We start from the raw sequence: 24812 nt of genomic DNA, 5'->3' as shown, positions 1-24812 counted from the left end.
AGGAAAATATAAAAACGTAAAGAATAATATAAACAAATCAAAAAATTTAAAAAGCACAAAATATATAAAATTCAAAGAAGTTCAAAAAATATTTCCAAATATTTAATGTTAATAATTATTTATTCTTATATTTAAAAAACATCTCGCAAAATCTTCACACTCGTATAGTCAGTATTTCCGGTTGAATGCAAACTTGTCGAGAAAATTTTTCATGACATCCTTTTCGCACCTAGGACACTATTGTTCACGACGGGTTTCCTAGTTCTGGACCTGACATCTCCGGCCAGGATGTCCGACGGGACGAGAGTTACAGAAGAAATTAAATTTACTCAGTTACACACGAGGGTGTGACACAATGAGCCGGATGAAGGAATTCTATGTTGACTATCAAGAGCTACAATAACAGAGTAAAGCGCTCTTGATAAGTCGCAACACGTCGTTTGTACTCAGAACGCGTTACAAAATAAAAATAATATGGTAATTCTTTAAAGAGTAATAACGGAGTCTTTTCCTCTTTGAAATTCAGGAAGTCTACAGGCATATTCAAAAAGTTATGCGAGCTTATTTATGATAATACTAAATATGCATCGTAATGAACAAATCGACAGTTATTTATTCGGATTGTGAAATTGTATGTTTCTTACACTTTCCTGCACTTAAATTGATTTTTTATTATATTTAGAATTATCTATACTGAAAAAATACAAAATTTTAATAAATATTTGTTTGAATAATTCTAAGCAAATATTTACTAAATGTAAACATCTATTTATTTGATATAAAAATCATTAATTTGATTTAAATATTATTCTTTAATAAATATTTATTTACTATAAATAAATGTTTGCCTAGTATATTCAAAGAAATATGTAGTAAGATTTAGTGAATCTTTTTCTTCAGTGTAATCTTCAATTAATAATAATTGTGTAATAAATTTTTACTAGTACAAGAAAGTAAATAGCATCACGACGATGAGAAGTCGGCAGTATTAAGCAAGGATGCAGTGGGACGCAAACGGATCGATGCAGGGAGGATGCCGCATCACGTAAGCGAGATTGGTCGGATCCAGTAGCTCATTCGTGACCCGGGCCAGCTGCGACCTTGGCCCGCATTTCGGAGATGCAACCGTGCGCGTGGTACTACATGCACACTCGAATGTGTTCATCCGTGTACATATGTAATAGCGGATTACACCGCTAAGAAATGGTATGGCACTAATTATTGTAATATTATTCGTATCGAAAAAGCCATAACTAACCCTCCGTCGACTATGGGGAATTTTGAATCTCCATCAGCAACCTTGGTCTTTGAGAGCCTCAGTACAGATTTTTATATTGCTCCGGACTGTTTAAAAATCTGAAAAAATTCTTGCGTACTTGTGAAAGCTTTAACGCTGAGCTTTTACTATCATAGAAGTCGGATTGAATTTTACTTATTTATTTCTTTTACAAATTTAAATTTATTTACCAAAAAATCGATTGTGCCTTTAAAATCCAATTTGACGGAAGATTAATGAAAGATTTATGATCGTTTCTACTAAGGTAGCTTAACTTCAATCTTAGTCCAACTTGAAACATCTTTTCTAGTTCTACGAATTAGAAAAAGATGAAGAATAAGTTAAATCAAAATTAAGATTAATCTACATTGGTGGAAACGGGCATTAAAAGCTCAATCGAATTCCTGAGCAAATCTCTTAAAAAAGCAAAGAGAGGATATCCTTTAAATTGCAAGAATTTATAACCATTTTCTGGAAGTGTGATTACGAATAAATAGAGCAGAGTGCTAGCTATGAACTACATTGAAATTTTTATAATGTATTCACGATATGTATATGTAACTAAGACAACGACTCAGGGTATGGTATTCTTGGACACGTTCGAGTAATTAAAAACGCGCATTTGTGGATGTGTCGCGAGCATTCGTTGCGATACAGAGCATCGCACAATAAAAATGCATCTGCATTTTGCGACACATTCGACGTAGTCGGTGCGGTATCGACAAGAAGTATCCGATGAAACATGCAAATAAAAACGCGAACAAGAAATTTACTCGAGGAGAACTTTCCGAGCCGCAATGCGTACACGTCAAAGCCGCGGAAAACAAAGACGATCGAGTTTGCCAATCAACGCCCGGAATTGTTCCAATCAAACGAGATAAAAATTACAGTCCGCCGAGTACGGACAGGCTTTGTTTCTTTCGTGATATTTCCCTCTTTGACGTGCGCACGCGAATTGTTTCCCCACGAAGCGCGACGTCTCGCGTAAAATTCGCTGCCTCGAGATGACAGAATGGTCAGAGAGAAAGGTCTTTGTTTTTTTCAACGATGAGACGTCATTAAATTGAATTAACGTCATTAAAGTCAATTAAAATTACGCGTGAGCTGAGAGTGCACTCTGCAATTTTTATTCAATGACTAACCATACAACCAAATATAAAATATAAATCTAATGTAACATATACAAAAAACCTATATATATCAAGTTGGGGAATTTGGGGGGATTATTAATATTTTCAGATTTGATTGCGTTGAAAGTCCGACAACCATATCGGCACGCAATTATCATTTCTGAAATTAATTCATTTAAATGAATTTACAATAGTTCAACATCTTAACGTTCTGACCGTTATGGCGCTTCTTAATTTAAAATTATTACGTTTAACATTAGCGGTCTTTCAATCTTATTATTGTCTATATATATCATTTTTTGTGTATTTATATTTAATTATATTATTTTAATTTTCTCTTTTCAGACTTGTTAAATTTGATATTAATTAAATGTGATGTTAACTAAATGGACAATGAATGCTTTGATCTTTAATAATCATTGGGCATCAAGCGTTATCTTGTGATCATTGATTAGTTAAAACGAAAATTAATAAAAGAAGAAACATTGAATTGATGGGATTCAAATGAATAGTGTACTCGGAAAATAATGCAAGTGATAGAGTCTATATGCAGCTCGGAAAGCTGAATAAATGGACAGTGAGCCGGCGGCGCACAGGTGTGCGAAACTTTGGTGGCGGCTGGTCGGCTTAATGAAATATTCCATTCATGGTAATGTTTAACTGCGGAATGACTTTCAGCAATCTGGTGCAGATATATAAGTCAAGAGTAGAGTACAATTAGTTGTTCCTCGCGCGCTATTTTTGAATTCCTTTCTCTCGATCAAAGTCAAATTTTCTATATCTTATCGAACGGAGATTCTACTCTCTTCAATAGAATTCTTCGAGCAGGAGAAATGGAAGATTAGATTAAAATGAATTTATATATTACGTGCATAGAAAATTTTCTCAAAACATTTTAAATATTTATATGTATATATATCATTTTTAACGTTCCTATGATTAATTTTATATATGCATACATATATCAAGTTACACTCTCTTTAATAAAATTGAAGAACTACTCGAGTGCAAAAATAAGAAAGCGTGAATATAAAACTTTTTAAAACAACATAGAAATAAAATATTCTGTATATGTATAACTTCTACAGATATTCGTAAAATCTTTTAAGAAGAAATTTTTTATGCAATTTGGACTTGCCAACATTTTCCATGATTTGCTTATTTTTAACATTATGTTTCTTCATAATTAGATCTTAAATACAAATTTTATAACAGCAAAGTCTATTTAAAATTTATTACAAGATATTTATCTATTCGCTAATCTATTCCTAAAGTTTAATTTGTAAACAATTTTTAATTACGACTGCTAACTTACAAATTAGTGGTACTTAGATTTTTACAGAGAAAATAGTCTCTGTGTTACATCACACAATAATTTGTTCCTAACCCTTTACGAGCGAATGTCGCATATTTGCAATGTTCAGTTTAAAATTAAATTCGGGATAAATTCTATACAAATTAATTACACTTAAGAACTGAAAATGAAAATATATGCAGCACTAAATAGTGAAATACAGTACTTTTAAAACGTTATACATCGATATTTGCGGAATATGTATCGATAGATTATTCACTTACAAGACAATTTTAAGAAAAATTAGTAAAGAGAAATTTCTTTTTAACAACAAGATGATAAGATGTCATCTCTAGAGGATTAAGAAGATTTATGATAAAAATATAATTAAGAAGATTTATGATAAGAATATAATTTCACTAGCTTTTACCATTTTACTTTTAAATTAAAATTGAATAAATAGATTCTGTTAATTAATCTTTCTACAATTATTTATTAATTAAATTTGTCGTAAAATATATTATTAAAGCAAAGCAATATAAAAAGCTAAATTTAAGATATGTGAATGAAGAAATGACTAAGATTCATTAAAATCGATTGAAAGATTTCGAGAGGTAATTCGATATCGGTCTAAGTTCATTTCTGCTTTATCTGATCTTCTATTCCGTTCGCGCGATGTTCAGTGACGACCTTAACCCGGACAGTCCCGGGAACACGGCGATATTGGAGTCTCGCAGTAGTATTCGAAAGGGGTTAACAACGAACGGACAGGTCAATAGGAGGAACCGAACTGGCGTGAGTAAGCCTTCAGCAGAGGTACATAATGTGTCCGGAGCAATCCCACCTCCATGGTATAGTCGGGGCCAATTCGATAAGCCTTTAATCCATCGGCAATTAGCTTGTGCGCACCGGTTCTACCACAAGCTCTTTACCCTTCACTGGATTCGCATTGCTCATCGACCCCTCGGAAATACCCGTCCGATACAGTTTATCCGTTTCACTCGGTTTACTTTTGAAATTAGTACCACGTTTTGCACGATTGGTCGACGGATCAGTTCAATAAATCGACAAGAACGCGAACAAATAGCCTATTTCAACGGCACATTTACGTTTTTGAGTTTGCAAACTCGCGTTATTATCGAGAAAATAGTACAGTAATATAAAACGAGCCGGTCGTGTAACGCGCAACGCGGCATTAAATTAAATCACGTACGAACGAACGGATTGTGAGAGGGCGAGCGCTCGGTGCATCCCGAAAGTATTGGACGTGACCAGCGAACGAGACCTGTTTTACGTTCGCGAGAGAGGATCGGTGGCGGATATGGCGTACCGCAATCTTCGTAAAAGGACTACTAGATGTTGACCAGAAGCGGCCGACTCGCGTGCAATCTCTAAAAAATAGTAAAGAGAAAGAGAGAGAGAGAGAGAGAGAGAGACTCACCGTGACACATCCTCCTGGGAAACTGTCCGTGGTGTCCCGGTACCGTGTAGAGCAAGAGATGACGCGTGGCGTGATTCCTGCGAGTATGGTAGAGCCGCGGTGTTGTTTTCCATTGCGGACACGGAACCGTTTTGCTTACCTATCAAACAAAAAATTAGGGACATCGTCTGTTATACATACGTAGAAAATCATCAACAAATCCCACCGATGTTTTCTATTTCTAATATTATTATTTCGTTGTGTGTAACGGATATTAAATCTATCCGATAGTACAAATAAACATTCACTGATATACAAGCTCTTCTTTATTTTCATGATAGAATGATTTTTTATTATTAATAATTAATTTAGAAACACGTTTTAAGGACAAAATCGTGTATTTAAATATACATATATCATATATATTTAATATATATATTATTTTATATCACTTAAAATAATATATAATAAATTACTCTTATTGTTCAATATTATTGAACGCGCTTATTCGTTAACTTTAACACGCTCTCCTGAAAAAACTACTTGTCGGACGCAATTTTGCTAAAGGAAAAAGTTGTTTGTTTTAACATAAAGTATTATGTCCTGTACTCCGAATTCACGAATTTCGGATCACCCTGTATAACAATTAATATATGATACATATTATATATACGATGATGACAAATGTCAATATTATAATCTGCGATTATGCTTACCTTCTTTTTTGTTTGTATCATATATTATATTAATATTAATTTTTTTATTAATTTTAGTAAAAAATAGTATCTTTATTTTCTGATATAAAAATACATATAATATTAAATTAATTAAAAAATTTTTTATTAATTCTAGACATTACTTGTAACGCTTAAATATAGCTATTAGTTTAAATAATGTAGTGCCTAAAAAAAAAAAAAAAATAAATTCTTAATTAAATATAATTCTCTCTTTCGTTTATCGTATATGCTATACATATGTAGTATTATTTATTAAAATAATAATAAAATATAATTTATAATTACGATATTGTATTGCACTTGGAAATTTTATTTATTTTTTTGCAAGTATTACATAAAACGTAGATAATACCTACATCAAAATAGAAAACAGTGATCTCGATCTAGAGCGGACTTGTTTATTCGCGTCAAGATGGCTTCTCCGAGAAACTCTCGGTTGCGTCTGGAGATTAAAGCAAATATTCGGATAATCCCGCGGGGCACCGATATGCCACAGCATTAAAGGGGCAATTTGAATTCAGTCGGCATGAAACCGCCACTGTTGAGTCCGCTTTTTCTCTTTCATATCGAAGTTGAGAACTATAGTGTTTGTACTGTGCTGTTTTTCCCGTTTGTAGAAAAATAAATACGGAAATATTACTGTAGGATAAAAATACAGTCACGACGCGCCGCTCTATGTATCTTTAATATCTCGAAAAGCGGTCTTTCACCTTTCGTACAACGATAAGGAGAAAAGCTACTGTTTCAAAATAATAATCAATTTCTCAACCTATGATCGCTAATTTTATGCATTAATACTTAAAGAAACTTTGTTAATTCACAAGAAAAACCGAAGGGATTGTTTTTCGACATCGCGTGTGGCATTTTAACACTCACATTTTCTCGAGAGTTCTTTAATCGAACATTTTCGACGTGCGGTGTACCGTATTTGTAGCACACGCGATAAACGGGAAAAGAAGGTAAGACATCCGTGTGCGTTTCGGGATGAGTTTTACGAGCTCCGTTTTACGAGACTGATGAATAAGTTACGACCTGATCATCAGTAAAAGTCCGGATGACGGGGAAGACCCGCGGATCAAAAATTCATTTCCGCACCTCTCGACGCGCGGATCTCACGGAAATTTATCCGCGTTTATTTCCAGCTGGCGGAGGAGTACGGGAGTGACAGTTGATTTGAATTTTAACACGTCGCGCAGACAGGTTTGAATAATTAATAGAATGCCGTAATTATTATTTCGATCGAGATCTTACGAAAAAGTGGCGGCAAAAAATGTGATTAGATGCGACGATGGAGGTAGGGCGACATTTCTTGTAAAAGGTCGGTTATTACAGCGCATACGGCTTTAAGAATCTTCGGCTGTCTCCGTCGCGTAAATCACGGATGATGAAATAAAATCACAGATTTCACGCTGTGATTTTATTTTGTCGCTTGATTGATAGTCAACGAGATTGTGTTCAAGTAGCGTTTATATGACACTGTGTATTCTATCCTTATACAATATAAAGGTATAGTCTAATATTATAAAAAAGATCAATGAATTCAGAAATATAAATAACTTGGGAAAGTATAAATTAGAGCACTATATTTTACTTATGAGATCTATTTCAAGTGATTCGAAATGTATAAATAAGTTCTCGTGATTTTTTTAAATATACATCTATTATATAAATATAAAAGAAACGGTACAGACATTTTAATAAAAGCATTTACCTTTCGACACTTTTTTCTTTACCGCAATGAAAATAGTGAAATTGTGAATGCAATGAGATGAACATGCACGTTTTTAACGTTCATTTTCAATTAAATTAAAAATATATTTAAGGAAGATCCTAAAGTGACAGAATTATCGATATTAAAGTTAAAAAGTTCTCCAAATTGGCTGTACAGAGATTGTAAAATCCTTTTACACAATTAAATACTCACAAAAAAAAGAACAGTCGATTTAACGAGAAAATCGAAAAAAGTTAAAAAATTGCAATGATACTAGGTAAATGTAGTTTTTTTTAACTTTTTTCCGATTTTCTCGACCATTCCTTTTGTGAGTATTTTAATTGTGTAAAAGAATTTAACATTCTGTACAGCCAATTCGGAAAACTTTCTAACTTATAATGTCGATAATTCTGTCACTTAGAATTTCCTTAATTATCTAATTGCGAATTGTTGCATACTTTCGAAGTGCAAGTTAATTAAATTTACTAATGAAAAAATACTTGAACACGAAAATTTAAATGCATCATTGTTAGGCATAATTAATTTTTTGTGACGTTTTGATTTTGTTAAACAGTATAAGTAAAAAATTAAAGAAATTCGATGACTTACGTGGTTGAGGTGAGAGAGAATTGTCCGTCGCTATTGGAGGAGGAGGTGGGGGGATGATTCCACCTTCCGTCTTGGAAACCAAAAGTACGACGCGATCTTGAGTTGCTTTTAGAGTCGCCACTGCCTCTTCGTGTGTCACATTTTCCAAATTTTTATCGCCCTGCTGAAACCAATATGTGCTCTTCTTCAATCATATGATTTGATATTGACTAGTCGAAGACAATTATTTGAAACGTCGCCGCCTATTTATTTGCACAGATCAAAATTTGAAATATAATACATTACATCGTTAACGATATATATATATATATATATATATATAGAATGAGCTGCTAGAAACTATCGTTTGCATTTACGTATAAAATCATATCGCGAAATGTCGAACAGAATACAGATGTAATATGAACGAGCGAGATACATTTTTACGATTAAGGTAAACGTTCCAGTGAGCGGATATTATACCATGTCCGAACATTTACACAAAAATTTATTTATTTATATTATTATTAATGTCAAATTTTTTTATAAATAATCTTTAAATATAATTAAATGTATAATATTATAATAAAAAAACATTTAAAATTAATAATAATAAATTTTGTGTAAGTGTCCAACATAGGTATACATGTCCAATCACTGGGCCGTTTACTTCTTATAGCATCCACATTAATTCCCTACATTTTTATTCATTCTTCACGCGGATATTACTCTCTGGGAAATGTCTCACTTTTCCCTTCTGTTTATCAAGCAATCAACCCTCTTCTCTCTTATATAAGGGAAGAGACTATTTCTGAAACAACTTGATATAGTCGAGTGGTATATAAACAATTCGATGATGACGTCACGAGCCTGCGATAATTGATATTTCTCATTCAATTTCCCCTGTCTCAACCTGTGGTCTCCTCTCATCTTCTTCCGTTTCCTTCCTTGTTTCGTCCACTGCGATTCTTTCTTTTAATGCTCGTTTCTACTAATGCAGTTTAAATAAAGTTCAACTAACTTTTCATCTTTTTCTAATTCTAAGAATTAAAGAAAGATAACAAATTAAACCGAGATTAAAGTTAATCTACATTAATAGAAACAGACATAAGAGGCAATCAATCGCGGTTATTATCGAGCTGATACGCATTGAAAGACCAGCAAATACAATGCATTCTAATGGATTTTTAATCCGTTCATGAATTGTGGCATTGCTTTAAATTAAATAGCAAACAATAAATATAATATACCTTAATTCTCTGTGATGAAATTTAATCTTCATTAGCTTAATGTAACAAATCAAGAAATTAGAAATATATATTACATCATACCATAAAATTTTTTTTCTTTAATTAAAGCATTACAGAATATTTTTTTCTTTATTTCTCTTTATTTATTTATTTTTTTATTTTGAAATGTAGGTATAATGACGTAAAATTTTAAATAATATTAATAACGCGATTGCCTGCACAAAATTATAGCATCCTCCGTAAAAAATATATTAACAAATTATATATAATATATCTATACGATAATTAAACAAACAATACTATTGAACAGATTTTATATTTTTAAGCGATAATCAGTGAGTGAGATCAAACATCTCATTCTCTAAGAATCAGCACGGACAGGAAAAGTAGATTAGGGCGGTTTTCCAAAGCGCCGTCGAAGTAATTGATAGCTCTTCCGTCACCGATATACAGTTTCTGTCGACGACAAGTCGACCTTCGCTAGTCTACGATTTTTCGCTTCAGCGATTTCACCACCTTTAAGGCACCCATCTGGGAGTAGCGCAAAAAAAGCGCCGATTAAAGCCGCCGAACGGCCGGTTTGATTTATGACTGTCGCCGGAGGGTGAAGTGCAGAATACGCGCATACTAGTATGATGGAAAGGCGCTTTCTCTTTTTCTCTTTATGGTATAAAAGTGCGTTGAAAGGCTTGCCTTTGTTATTTTTTGAAGGTGATAATCGGTAGTCAAGCTAATATCGAGATTGAAGCGTCGATTTTTTCCACTTCTAAACGTACTTGCGTATGATTAATTACAAATATGTTTTTCTTTTTATTTTTCACAAATTAAGATATTGATATAATAAATAAGCAGAAAAATGAGACACTAAAAGACAAATTATCTTTAATTTTTAGTAAAAATAGGACATGAAATTTAAAATTATGTTATTTGATTTATTAAGAAAAAAAACTTAAAAAATTTTTATTGTATATTAAAAGTATTCAATTGAGTACTGATTCACTCTCTGTCTCAAGAGAGAGAGAGAGAGAGAGAGAGAGAGAGAGAGAGAAAGAGAGTTTATTATCAGTGTAAGATATATTTTATAAGAAAGAAAGGTAGAATCTTTTTAATTTTAAATTTAAGATTTTATAATTTAATGGAAAAAATTCGTGGCACGTTCCTTGAGATTGTCAAAAACACTTTAGATATATTTTTAGCAGTCCCATAGAACTCGTATCACGAATTTTTTTCAACGAAAATTATAAAATTTTAAAATTTATAATGGCGAAGAGATGAAAAGAACAGATCGAGACTCAATTAAATTTTCGGCATGGAAATTTACTCGCAATCAGTTGTTTACGACGGTGTCCGGGAACTTTCTTGCTGTCTACGTTTTATTCTCCCGCGTGGCAAAGTAATTATCGATTGTACGGTAATTAGTTTTGGCGCGCGTAAGCTCGAAGTTTTCGGGAGTAATTATAAAACTCGAAATGGTTCTCTCCTTCTCTCCAGATTTGTTGGAGCGTAGATATCACAACTCTCTTTTTCATAGGAATTTATATATATGCATTCTCCGATCGCGAATTTATTTTCTACACCTTCGAAACGAAGACTGCTATTTTATTTGTGTTTTGAATTGTATTCTGAAATCGAAGAAGATTCATGATAAGAAGGTATTCAGACGTTGTCGAAGAAGAGCATTCAAAAGTCTTATCTTTATATATTCTCCATATTTCGTGCGATTCCTTGAAACTTATCATAAGTTCCATTTATCGTTACCATAAAATTTTAAAGATTATAAGGACGGGATCTCTTTTGTAAGATCGGCGTTTGATTAAACTTTCGGCATGAAAATTTTTCCAATTTACGACAACGTCCCGAAACTTTCTCGCAGTCTATGTTTTATATGAGTAACACAGTGTAATATTTTATTCCACTTAACATATCGCTCCCTTACTTTAAAAGTGATATAACTAAAAAAATTAAGTTTCTCAAAAAAAAAGGAGAAAAATTTCACAATTTGACAAAAAATTATTGACTAATCAAATAATATTGGTAAAAAATATATATTCTTAATATGAACAAATGTTATTTTCGTTTCAAACTTCTTGAAAAATCAGTCTTTGTAAATTGTGACGATTTTGACAATTTTTCATCAAGTTAGTTATCCAATAAATAGGAAAACGCCAATTAAGGGCTTATTTTTGCCAATACATTTTTTACAATATTTTAAAGTGCCAATAGCGTTATTATCAAATCAATTAATTTAATTTGTAATATTATTTTAACTGTAATATTATTACAACTTCACTTTGTGTTTCAAATCTGACAGTAATTGCGCAATTTATATAATTAAAATGTTATTAGGCAATAAGCTAGCTTCAACTGCATTTGACTTTTTCTTATTTGATTTATTCATGTATCAATTTTGTTTAACTTATTATTATTTAAGTTATTTACTTTTGATGATTAATAATCTTTATTTAATTTATTCAAGATAATAACACAAAAATCACGTTTTTTTAGTTGTTACACTGAAAAAAATCATTTTTAGAAGTAATTTAATAAATGATAGGTATATGTATAATGTGTAATATATATGTAACATATAAAAAGTCTCATTTTTAAAACGATTGTTAATTGTAAATAGTCGTGATCAATTATGGATGAGTCTCAAAAAACACGATCTATCTATCTATGTTTATATTTTCAAGAGAGAAAAAGAGAAGAAAGAAATATTGCTAATGGACAGTTCCACAACTGCTTTTTATTAGAATGAAAAAATAATCACAGCCTCATTTTTCTATGAACACGTGTTACATTTCGGTTACAAACGATCATGTTTTTCGACGCATAGACGAGCTTACAACGCTTTGACCTTGAAATATTTATCGTACGATGTTACGTGCAATTCAACACTTGTCTTTATAATCATAATGTAATCCATAAAAAGATACGATATCATCTCTATTAAGTCGACTATTACGCCGATATTTTGGCGAAAGAAACACGACGCAAAAGCCAAACTTGGTATGTATATATGTTTACTTACCAGAGCATTCCTGACGGCTACCAATTTATCGCCGACAACGAGACGACCATCCACTTGGGCAGCCCCGCCGTCCATGATTTTGGTCACATAGATTCCGTTGTCACCTGGTATATGTTGATTACCGATACCACCGGCGATACTGAAGCCAAGACCCTTGTTACCCTTGATCAGCTCGATCTCCATCAACTGCGTGTGTTTCCGTCGGCGTACATACTGAAAATCAATGCGCGAACATGACGTTAATTGAATATAGGAAAGAAGGAGGAGGGCTTGGAAGGCATCGCGAATGCCCGATCAACGAGTAAATTCTACAAAGTTCAAATTTTAAGAGACATCGCTTTCATCTGAGAAGCGTTTAAAAAAAAGCTTCGCGTGCTTTTTCATTCCCGGTGTAACAATGAATCTCCACGTAATTAAATGCCCGCTCAATAGCTGATCGGAGAGATATATCCTCTTTCAAACTACTCTCGTTTACTCGGTGAGATTTATAAAGTGGATTTGTTTCTGTTCGGCGCCATTCTCTTTAAAGACCCGTTTATATCGTTACTAAGGTGGTTATTTAAACTTTATACAGAGGCATTGAAAGATGTTTCGATTGCCGATTGATATACTTTTTCATGATGCAAATATTTAAAATATTAAAAAAAAATATTTAAAATTAAATATTTAAAATATTTAAAATTAAAATATGCGAGGAGTATCTTTTCTGTTATTATTTATAATCACACATTAATGCTATAAAACAATTATATAAAATAACAGTAATTTAATAAAAAAATAATGTAATTTTTAACAAATATCTTTAATATTTGTATAAATAAAGCGTTATTTTGATTACATGTTCATGTTTAAATTATATTAATTTAGTAAATGTAATGAAATATAATGACTATTGGATAAAAATTTGATGTGCAATATTTCATTTAATCTTAAATTAAATTTAATTGCGACTCATCCATGAATCGAAATTGTAAAATCGAATTGCTTGTGACCGTATTCCTATCCTACACTGAAAAAAATTTTGTTCATTTTTGATCCAATGAATGATCGTTAATCAATATCCGACTTAATGTAGTTAATTCATTGATACAATAACTGGATTCATTTATACAACTATATATTCATTCTTGCAATGAATTCTAGTAATAGTTTTATAATCTAAATCATTATGAGAATTCATTGGAGCAATTTTCATTATTTTTTCATAATTCAATGAATATTTTATTATATTTACGTACAGTTTTGGTTCAGTGTAAAGATGCGTTTACACGCAACGAAGTATAACTACGACTTTATGTCAGAATAATATCTAGAATGTTCCGACCATAAAGCTTTTATATCTTCCTCATTGTTATTTCCAGCCTGGGAAGGTTAATAACATGTTGACTCGTATCACCTCTCAAGTAGATATATCTCAAAAACTTTTGACGATTCTCTCGAAAAAGTTGTTCTTTCCAAAATAATTTAAAGCTAATACTATCTTATCCAAATTTAAAAAAAATCGAAACGATCAGTCTATCTTTCAGAAAAGTATTCAATTAATAGTTAAGTTTTCTTAACTATTTTCGCGATTTTTATATTCAACATCGGCCTTCTTCTCTCGAAAAGGAAGATACAGTGACAATCCGCCTGGGGATTTTTTTTTTAAGATTGACATTAACGTATATCCGAGAGGCATGTAACGAACGATCCCATCGAAACTTTCTCTCATCCCTTGACGACTTTGCCAGGCTACAGAAATTTCGGAAGGCCCGGGTGAATGATAGTCGCTTCGGGACTTTTCTCAGACATAAGCCGAAGATATTCGACGCGTCTTTATGACAAATATGGAACTCGGAGAAGACCGTCAATCCCGCGGAACTTTCTGGGACTCGAAATGTCGTCGTTAAACTGAATCTGTGATCTTTTCAGATATTTCGATGAAAAAATAGAAAGTTCGAGGCAAAGAGCAGCATAATAACAAAAGCAATTAAAATTTTATCGTCAATGAGTTTGATAAATGGTACATGAAACATCATTTAATCTTAATTTTCAACAAATTAAAATGCATATAAATAAACACTGATATATTATACATTGCTTAATATACAGTTAATTAAACATTCGACTAGTAACTATTGGTAGGTAACTGAGAAACTGAATATGCATACGCAGGTGAATTTAACAGCAGAAAGCGTACGCATTACAGCATTTGCAATTCAATTATTCCCGACACATTCGACGCGCAATTAAATCTGCGCACTTGAGATGTGCATATGATATGGTATGTGATCATAGTAACAATGTGTTGCCATTGCACTGCGGATATGATTCAATTAAATTCGAATTTGAGATTTGCATACATCAGTTTGTTCAGGGTACCGTGCCCAGCATCTTTAATGCGTCAGTTAGAATTTGTCATTAGTTAGTTGCACCTTCCCTTACAATATTTTGACCCGGATATCACTGCTTCATTTTTTATTGTCAACAAATCAAAAGGTATTTATATTTCCTTTGTGATTATACTTCTCGAAAATTTTGTAATGGTCACACCGGGGCAAAATGCCCCCCCTATGCGCATTTAACCAATTGCTATATTCATAGTTTTTGTTCGTTGAAGTAAAAAGTATTACTGAATATACTTTAAATACTGCAGAATATAAAAATACAGCGGCTTTGTAAATATTTTAATTTTAACCTATTAAAAAAAAAATGCATATACGTTTTGTGAAAAATAAATTTAAAAGAAAAATTATAATCTTTAAAATCTTTTTTAATAAAAAATTTCTGGCTGTACTTTACAAATTTGAATTTTTCAGAAAAAAATAGTGTAATAATTCACGATTGCTGTTAAAATAATCCCAACGCAAAAATACTGATATTACGTGAAGAGCTGCTACACGCATATTGACGCGTTGAGAGAAGTACCTTGCGTCTAGACGTAAAGAGAGTAAATGGCAGGTCAAGTCCTATCTTGAAATAAGAATTTAGAGATATAGTTTTAAATGTTTTCTGGGGTCAAATTTCCATATGTTACCACGAAAGTTAAATAATTAACATTTTTTTAAATTAAAATGTTACTTTATCGACATGAATGCATGTTGTGTTAAATTATCATTTCATATTGAGTTTGTAACGGCACGTCAATGCAACAAAGCGATCTTTTGCGATAGGAACAAGTAACTTGTACACGAGCTTGTATCGGTGCATCAAGATTGGAGAGTAGAGAGTAAAGCTTACCAGTTTGACGGTGTTGCCGGCCCGCTTGAGTGCGTCTACGGCAGCCGCATGCGGTACGTCGACAACGGACACGTCGTTCACCTGCAGTATCGTGTCGTTGACACGTAGCCGGCCGTCCGCGGATGCAGCACCGCCCGGTATAAGCTTAGTGATGTAAATGGCGGTGTCGTTGCCGTAATGGGGATTGTCTGTGCCGCCTGCAATGCTGAAACCTAGGCCCGCCCCGCCCCGCTCCAAAATAATGTCCTCGTAGTCCCACTCATCGTCGCCATTTACCTGAAAATATAAACATGCGCACTTAGTATTATCTTCATTCTCTCTCTCTCTCTCTCTCTCTCTCTCTCTCTCTCTCTCCCCCCGCAACTTTTATATTTGTATAAATATAATGCATTTTCGGTATAAATTTTATTTATCCTCATTTATGCCTGTTTTTGCCAACGTAAATTAATTTTAATCTCGGTTCAACTTATTCTTCATTTTTTTCTAGTTTTAATAATTAGAAAAAGATGAAGAGTAAGTTGAACCGAGATTAAAGTTAATCTGTTTTTTTACATTTGGGGCCGTCCATATATTACGTAAGCATAATTGGGAGAAGGGGGAGATCAGACAAATTCTTACGAATGCTTACATGGGGGGAGGGGGTCGCGTATATTCTTACGTAAGTCTTTTGTTTGAAATTTTTTCAATGCAATTATATCGTTCGTATAATAATATTGAAAGAATCGTATAACTGCCTTGAAAATTTTTTTTAATCTTGGACATCGAACGTGTGCAAAAATCTTACGTAATTATAGGAGGTCTCCAAAATCCTTACGCTTGCTTACATGGGGGAGGGGGGTTAAAAATGGCCAAAAATTTGCTTATGTAATATATGGACGGCCCCTGGTGAAAACGGGTATTGGAGTTTTAAATTTTTGAAATGGTGTTAGAATTAAGCACGCGCAGATCATAAACATGGTCTCTCTGACTTTTTAATTAAATCTCCGGCTCTTTGGCATGCGGAAAGTTTGATGACTTGTTTGTGTAAGGGAAGTCTGCGCATCGATTTCCTTCCGGTTTTAAAAAGATATCTCCGGTAAGAGGGTCAAATCTGATAATCTTTTTGCGATCTCTTCCAGCTGGAGAGTAACCGATCTTCAAGTGGAACACTTGTCGAAAAAATGACAATCAAAATCGAAAGGCGATCACAAGGGATAAATATAGATATTATAAGAACTATATAATAGAACTCCGAAGAAACGTTTGATCTCGTGAAAGATTAAATTTTTCTGACGAGAGTCAATAACGATGTTGATGACGCAAAATCCAAAATTCTATAATTGCGCGAGATGATTTAAACCACTGCACGATAGAGAAAGGTTAAATGATTCTGAGACCTTACATGAGAGCAGATTAGGTCGTGCAGTGTCCCCGATCAATGACGGTCAGTTATTTTCGTTTAAACTCTCGACACCAGCTGACGCGCGTCGTACATCGATTCGCTATATTTCTATAGTTTTCGTTGGAGGATGTATTTGTTTGTGTCGCATGCGGCATACAGGATAATGGAAAATTTCTGATGAATATAGGTGATATACCTCGAAGAAAACTAGAATGGTTTTTCGATGTTTCGCTCAACTGACGCAGTTAAGTGAAATATCTCGTAATATTGATATCTCGGAGCTACACGCAATCGAAGACAGGAGAGGCAGAGTCCGGTAAATGAAGTTTTAAAGATGTTTATTTATTAGTTAATTCTATGAAAACTTTATCTCGTTATAAGTTTTCAACGTACGTGGAAAATTCTGACAAGCGTGATGTTGGGCTGGCAAAGAAGTTCGTTACCGGAACTCGAGCGTACTAAATGACCGTCATCCAATTAATTTTGGACGTCGTTGACACGTGACATCGTTTTAATATTTTATAATGACGGGATAATTAAAAAAAATCGGCCATGTCGGTATCGGCTATCGCCGATGTTTTTAAGTTGCGTGTTAAAATTAAAGTACATCAAAATAAATAAAAAAGTAAAAAATAAATTCTATCACCACAAACCAAAAAAAATGAAAGAAGAAAATAACATTTACAAAAATAATATTAAGTGAAAATGAACCGGGAAATGTTCAGTATTGTACGAATGAGTAAAGAGGACCATATTCGATCAAGGCAAGTCTTGATACTTATTTTTATGTAACTTTTTTACAATTTTCACTTTTGCACGCCAATTCTTTATAATGTAAATATTAGCATCAGTACATATATTAAATTGATTGTTCAATTTGTGATATTATGTATTTCAGTTTTAGTCGTCTTAGACTGTCTTCGAGACCGCTAAATAATCGCTAAAAATCAATACATAATTTGTTTGAATTGGAAATTGTAAAAAATTCACACAAAAATTATTAGGCACACAGACCTGCCTTAACCGAGTACATTGCTTTTCACTCTCATTTTTGCGTTATTTAAAAAAATCTTTCACTACATAAATTTATGCACGAATAAGTTTATACACAAACCTAAATAAGTTTATACACGGGACAGTATTGCGAAGAATTTTTTAATCGTGTATAAAAAAATAATATTTAAATGTGACGACTGTTTTTCATTAAAAAATCTCTATTAAACACAAGCAAATTAATTACACGAGCAGCATAAAAATTTATGTATGATTAATGTGATTTCCAAGCGATTGTACGCCTAATGAAATAACACGGATTTCCTTTAGGAGAACAGCCACCAAAGGTCCTTCACGTGCACGATCGCGCAATGCAATTATGCATGATCCATTGGAGTGCAAAACCATTTTAATCGGATCAAAAGCCAACTAAGCCGTAGGATAATATGCTAGAGACACGTTCTCGTAGTACGACGCATTGTGTATACTCGGATCAGAGCGCGTTACATTCACATTTGTATATGTGCAATTACGATACGTTTAAAGTAACATGATTCAGCGAAATGCTTTAAGTTAAATAATGTAAATTGATAGATTTATGACAACGGCATGGTTGACGTAAGTAACATCATAATGATATCAATAATCACATGATTGACATTACAAATCTCTTTATTATACCTTGCATAGTACAGCGTATTTCAATCACATTAAAAATGTCCCCAGTGTTAACAGATATTAATGCCCGTGTCTAGTTTCTATCAATATACAGATTAACTTTCAACTTGATTCAACTTAGTCTTCATCTTTTTCTAATTCTTATAACTAGAAAAAGATGAATAGCTAATTGAATTGAGATTACACAATTACACTACATTGATAGAAACGGGCATAAAAGACTCATTCTTGTCGTAAGATCAGATATCAAAGTTACTACGTAATCACGAAACGAAAGGTATGTAACGATCAATTCTTTCGCCAACATCAGGGGCTGTCGACACGAAGCTATCGTGATTTTCAATAACGTCGGCACGTTAGAGGTTTTTTAATATTCATCTCGTTTCATGCAATATAGAGCTAAAGGCCTCGTACAGTGCAGAGCCGATTATTATTGCAATTATCCATCTACGTATTTGACATTCCGATCGTGTTGCAACACAAACGGACAGTACGGAAGGCGAAAGGATCCGTACCTCTACATTCTCTCTCTCTCCCCCCTTCCTCTCTCTATCTCTCTCTCTCTCTCTCTCGCGTGCGCGCACGCAAATCGGAATGCATCCCTGGACGCATTCCGATGTGCCTGCATCGGCCGCGTGTATCGAGACAATCCGCCGAGCGCAAATTTGACGCACGCAATGCGATGCCCAATGCATATTGCGGTGATCGCGAATTAATCGCGTTGGAATTATGCTATTCTGTTAAACCACCCCCTTCTTCCCGCTCCTCTGTCCTTTAAACCCAACACAGCATCGCTGCAGCAACGAGCCGTGCATTCGTCAGCGATGCGCTCGTCGATACGAGTGCAGCCCATCAACGATGCGCCCGCGCCGCGGCAATTATGTCCGTGCGAGAATTACCCGGCGATTAGCGACGCGATTATACTGCAGCGCTAATTAATTGTATGAGACGAAACAGGCCGATGGAGCGCGGGGAAACCGCACTTTCACGCACTGCACAATGAGGTATCAGCTGCGCTTATCGAACTTGTTTGATGACTCGTTACCGCCGTTGATTAAGTGATCTACGTATTTCGTGTAGCTGCATTAAAGTAACATGATTTCATATACATCGCAATTTAGATTAATTTAAAAATTGTTATCTATTATATAATTTCGTCGGTATAATTAATTGCTCTCCTTGTGAATTAAAACAAACTCTATTTATGAAAATAGATTTTTATTTTTATAAACTACTGATATAAAATCGCACGTTGTTATATTACTCTATATATTTCTTTTCAATATATATGTTTATAATAAATTCATAAAACTTGTAATATAATACTATGTAATTCTAATCTCAATGACCTTGTCCTATAATCAGTAGAATTAAAAAATTAAACAACACTTCCTCTTTGAATTGATTAGAATCGCTTTTTCCTTGAGTGTCTCTAAGCAACCGCACGGAAGTTGCGATAATGATAAACGAGCGTGTTCCGGAATCGTCAAAGGGTTTATGTTCGTCGTAAATCATCTGAAACACGAGCGCAAGTGTTCAACCAAGTGCGTCGTAATCTGAAACCATTTTCGTTAATTACCATTTTCCAGGTCTGGTTAACCATGCTGGCAATCATTGATCTGCATCATATATGGACCTCTTTGATGCCATCCTGACGTTCGTGTGGAAATTAATAACATTGTAAACTTATGCACCGATTTGCAAGACACATTTCCGTGCCGTTCGATCCGATTATACGTGACGACGAATGTCCATCATGTGCTCGAATAATTTTAATAGTAAACAGATATTGTTTCACTGACGTTTGACTGGATGATTTATTACAGACGACGGACAAATTTATGCGTTTTACATTATAGTCCACACTGATCGCACGTCGCGTCGTCGCTTGTACTTCGTGTGCAGCGATGTTTTTTTTGCTTCTTATCGCGATGATACGACACTACATAAATCCACGCTGCATTTTACGTGACCCACGTGTTGCACTGTCGGACAACTGACAACGTCAATATCATAAATATCAAATTTTTATTATATGAATAAATTGATCAATTTCGAAAACAAATCTGTCAAGCGATAGAAACGTTCGCATTTTTATATGACTTAACAGTTGTTTCCAGATGAAAGTAATATTTACAATAAAAATCCATTAAATTAACTATTATCATTATTATTGTGTTGTTAATCATATTAATTATTATAATATATATTAATATTGATAATATTAATACATGATTTCACAAAACCATTGACGAATATTTGCACACTTTGATGTAATTATCGCGATTGAAAGCGGATTCTCGTCGTCGGCATTGTCGGCAAGCGCGCGTTTCGGTTTTTCACGACCGTGTGAACAGTGCGGTCGCAGGAAAACATGAAACTGCAGCTTCTGTCGCGACGGACAGCGGTCGAGGAGTAACGTTACTCGCCTCCCATTCTCGCGCAATGGAACGTTACTCGCCCGCGGACTGTCGCGTCCGCTGCGGCAGTCATCGCTATTATAATATTGGGTGGAGCGCGCGCTTTGCCGCCGGCTATTTCCGACTCTCTGTGAAAATAAACGCCGGCACGCGCCCGCCACGGATCGCGCGCCCTGCCGCCAAAATTAACCGACTGGCAAGTAGAGGAATTTGATCGATGGGTTGTTCATTGCACGCATCGTTCGTTGACCGCTCGTAATTTTATGCCGTACGTAATTAGACTTTCGAAATTAGCACTAGTATATATAACAACGGCTCTACCTTACGAAATTCGCTAAAATATCTTCTAAAGCACTAAATATTTACTAAATGTAGACATATATTTATTTGGCACAAGAACCATTTATTTGATTTAAGTATTATTTTTTTTTATTGAGTAAATATTTATTTACTGTACATAAATGTTTAATTAGTACTTATACTGAAACAAATTTTTGTTAAAATTTTTTTCCATTGCATATCATCTATATCGTCACTTCTCCTATCTCTCCTTTTCTTTTTCTTCCTCTCTTTCTTTTTCTCTCTCTCGCCCCTCTGTCGTACATAAAATGATATTTTTAACCGTCACTAGAGTGACGCGAATACGAAGGGCTACATGGTGGATTCAGAAACTTGGCTCGGTATACCATCATCGTGGCTGCGTGTGTTTCGAATTAACATCTTGTGTCAAAACCAGCTATATTCGTCGGCCTTTGTCGGTACGTCGGTTCCAACTGCGGCGGATAAAGATAGCCGCGTTCCGTAACAAATAGAGCGAATTTCAGGTCGACCTTGAAAGTAACCGTCGTCCATTGTCTACCTTATTCTTTGAGAACATTTAAATAGAGGAATACACAAAAGCTTTCATCTTTGGTCTTTAAGTAAAGTTTAAGGATTTGAGCGGCTTTATCAAGATGGAGAAATTGAAGTGTTGAACTATTATCATTGTGTTTTATTTCTAAAGAAGATAAAATTAAATAGAGGCGAAAATTTTCCTTAATAGAAGATAAGCGAACGACGAGATGTCGTGATAAAATCATGCTCGGTAGAATTCATGCAGTTCGTTTTGTATTCCAAAGTTTATATGCGGGATGTCCGTGGCCGCCAATGATTCGGTGCAGTAGTAAGTTTAACGGTAAACGAAATTACTGTCGATTAAATTTGACTTCCCTTCCTCGTCTCCTGTTGCCCAAGTAAATGGTAAATTCTCCGAGACGCTAGTGAGGCTGCTGTAGCAGTAGAGAGGAATTGTTATTAAGAGGTAGCTGACGTGCGAAATTCCGCAGCATCGTCTGTAATTTACGCTTCATAGACGGCAAGAAGAAAGAGAAACAGAGAAATTTAAAGATGGAGAGAAAAAGATAAAGAGAGAAAAAAAGAGAATTTTTAAACAAAATAATAATTTTGATCTGTACTTTTTGAATTTGCAATAGATAATTATTTCATGTAATTGTATTCCTGGTATTAAGGTTTCAACTACAATATTTCGATTTTATTAAGCTTTAATATATTGAATTGAAACAAGAGTTCGTGGCTGTACGAACTTCAAAATTTAAGCAAATGTAACTTTCTCAAAAAAATAAACAAAATTTATATTTAAAGAAAGAGTTTTAAAACTTAAAATCTCTACTTTCAAAAACTCATTATGTCTTTTGAGTTTCTGTGAATTTGATAATTTTTACATGTAGAAAACTACGAGCTAAATGAAATGGGAAATTTTTTCCTCATTTTGTAAACCTGCCACGTTCTCAAAAACTTGTAAAAATTTTCGACTTTCTAAAATAAAAGCTTAAAAAGTTCTCCCTATAAAATCATTTTTAAAAAATGTTTCTAAAATTTTTACTAAGTTATCTGGATTAAACAAAAGAAGTACTTTGACTTTGATTTATGTGTATGTATATACATATATATATAAAATTATAGACACACATATACATATATTTAAGAAATAATATGTCATAGATGTTTACAGAAAAATTTAATTAATTTTTAATATTATACAGAAATTTTGTATGTGTGTGTTTCAAGATTTATTTTAGAAAATAATATATATGATATTATAATAATAAATATTTAGAACAAAATATCTATACTAAAAAAAATGTTGGTCCAATGAATGATCGTTAATCAATGTCCGACTTAATGTAGTTAATTCATTATTATGAAAATTCATTGGACCAATTTTCATTATTTTTTCATAATTCAATGAATATTTTATTGTATTTACGTACAGTTTTGGTTCAGTGTACATATATATTATGTAATAATTTAATAATAATAATAATTTTATTAAAAGCGGTAAATAAAATGCACTATAATATACAATAATTACTATTCACATAAATTATAAATTATACTAAAATAATAAATTCAATATAATCACTCGTATTTCTTTTGTGCAACATGATGAGTAAGATTTGTCACTTATAATCACACAAGGAAATAGCGCGAACGTAATACCGACAGAAAAAAAGACTTGTGCAATCCTTTAAATTTAATACTTCCTTCTCGCTGCGGTATACGTCTGGTGGGTACTATCACCGTACAATGGCCGCCAAGGTAACGTAAGTAACGTGCGTGGCTAAAAGGCGAGAACCGGGGCGTGTTAAGCGGAATTAACGCCGGAGGTAACCCGAGCGCCGCGAGGGGAGTCGTTATGCTGTCTCGTTTTGTTGCGGAAAATCACAACAAAAAGCATGCCCTTTCACTCGGTTCTTGAATACCGAGGTAGCATGCGGAACTGTTGAAGGGAAAACCTTGCCAAGAAATTATGTCGGATATTATATCGTAAGATTGATTGTATACAATTTGCATACAACTTAAATTGTAAAAGTTAAGTTTAAAAGTCACGACTCTATTATATTGTGTTAAAAATGTAACAATATTACCACGATTGCCACCTGTTTGGTTTTCGGCCGGAGATTTCGGCTTTTTGAATGAATATCTGGTTCTCCGATTGATAGAAAAATCTCTGGCTAACCGCTTAAAAAATTTGGATGACTTTTTTTAAGTGCACACGTTGATCTTCTTTCGGTTTCGATAAGAAATTTCCGGCAGAAGGATCAGACCTTAATATTTTTTTTTAGAGAAAACAAAACAAAAAATAATAATTTCCGGATCTCCGGCAGAATAGTAAAATCTTCGATGGACGTAGTCGATCTTTAATAGAGTACTAGTCAAAAGGTGGCAATCGTGATGGACTTTCTAAGTCATTACTGGCTAAACTTTAAATCTTAAGCGGTAAGAAATTGGTCAATCGTCGATTATTCTTACATTTGACTGATTGATCAATTTTTACGGTTTAAGACTAAAGTCTTAAAAGTAACGGCTTATTGTAGAAAGTCCATGAATATTACAGAAAATATTGTACAGAGTGTACATACTCTACATCTTCCATCGATCGCCCCCCTTTGTCAACGTCGATTAATATGTAATGCTAGAGCGATTGCGAGAACGTTCGTAGAATGTATATAACAGCACGAGTAATCCATCAGCGGATATATCTATATATCAAGAGATTTTGATAACTGATATCTGGTGACAATTTGCAAAATCATTGCGTATGCAAACCAAAATCCGTAGCTACAACGGTCAGTCAGTTGAATTCTCGTTAGACGGTTACTGGAGGATGCTGTTGATCGAAAG

The 24812-nt window shown here is 33.7% G+C and overlaps 1 protein-coding gene across 9 annotated transcripts in view; it reads right to left on the bottom strand.

Annotated features, from left to right (window-relative positions):
* Positions 1 to 24812, bottom strand: part of dlg1 (MAGUK family member discs large 1) — a 327809-nt gene that overhangs the window by 67744 nt on the left and 235253 nt on the right. For 8 of the 9 annotated variants that reach the window (XM_018460682.1, XM_018460684.1, XM_018460683.1 and 5 more), the window contains 4 exons: positions 15657 to 15932; positions 12438 to 12650; positions 8178 to 8340; positions 5142 to 5280 (listed from right to left, as the gene is read on the bottom strand). In XM_018460682.1, coding sequence (XP_018316184.1) covers positions 5142 to 5280; positions 8178 to 8340; positions 12438 to 12650; positions 15657 to 15932 — 791 coding nt within the window. The remainder of the gene's footprint in view (positions 1 to 5141; positions 5281 to 8177; positions 8341 to 12437; positions 12651 to 15656; positions 15933 to 24812) is intronic. The other variant, XM_018460681.1, reaches the window with a different exon arrangement.

Source organism: Mycetomoellerius zeteki, unplaced genomic scaffold (genome assembly GCF_001594055.1).
Source record: "Mycetomoellerius zeteki isolate Tzet28-1 unplaced genomic scaffold, Tzet1.0 scaffold96, whole genome shotgun sequence".
NCBI lineage: Eukaryota > Metazoa > Arthropoda > Insecta > Hymenoptera > Formicidae > Mycetomoellerius > Mycetomoellerius zeteki.
The sequence above is the reverse complement of the archived record's forward strand: the minus strand, read 5'-3'. Positions and strand labels throughout refer to the sequence as shown.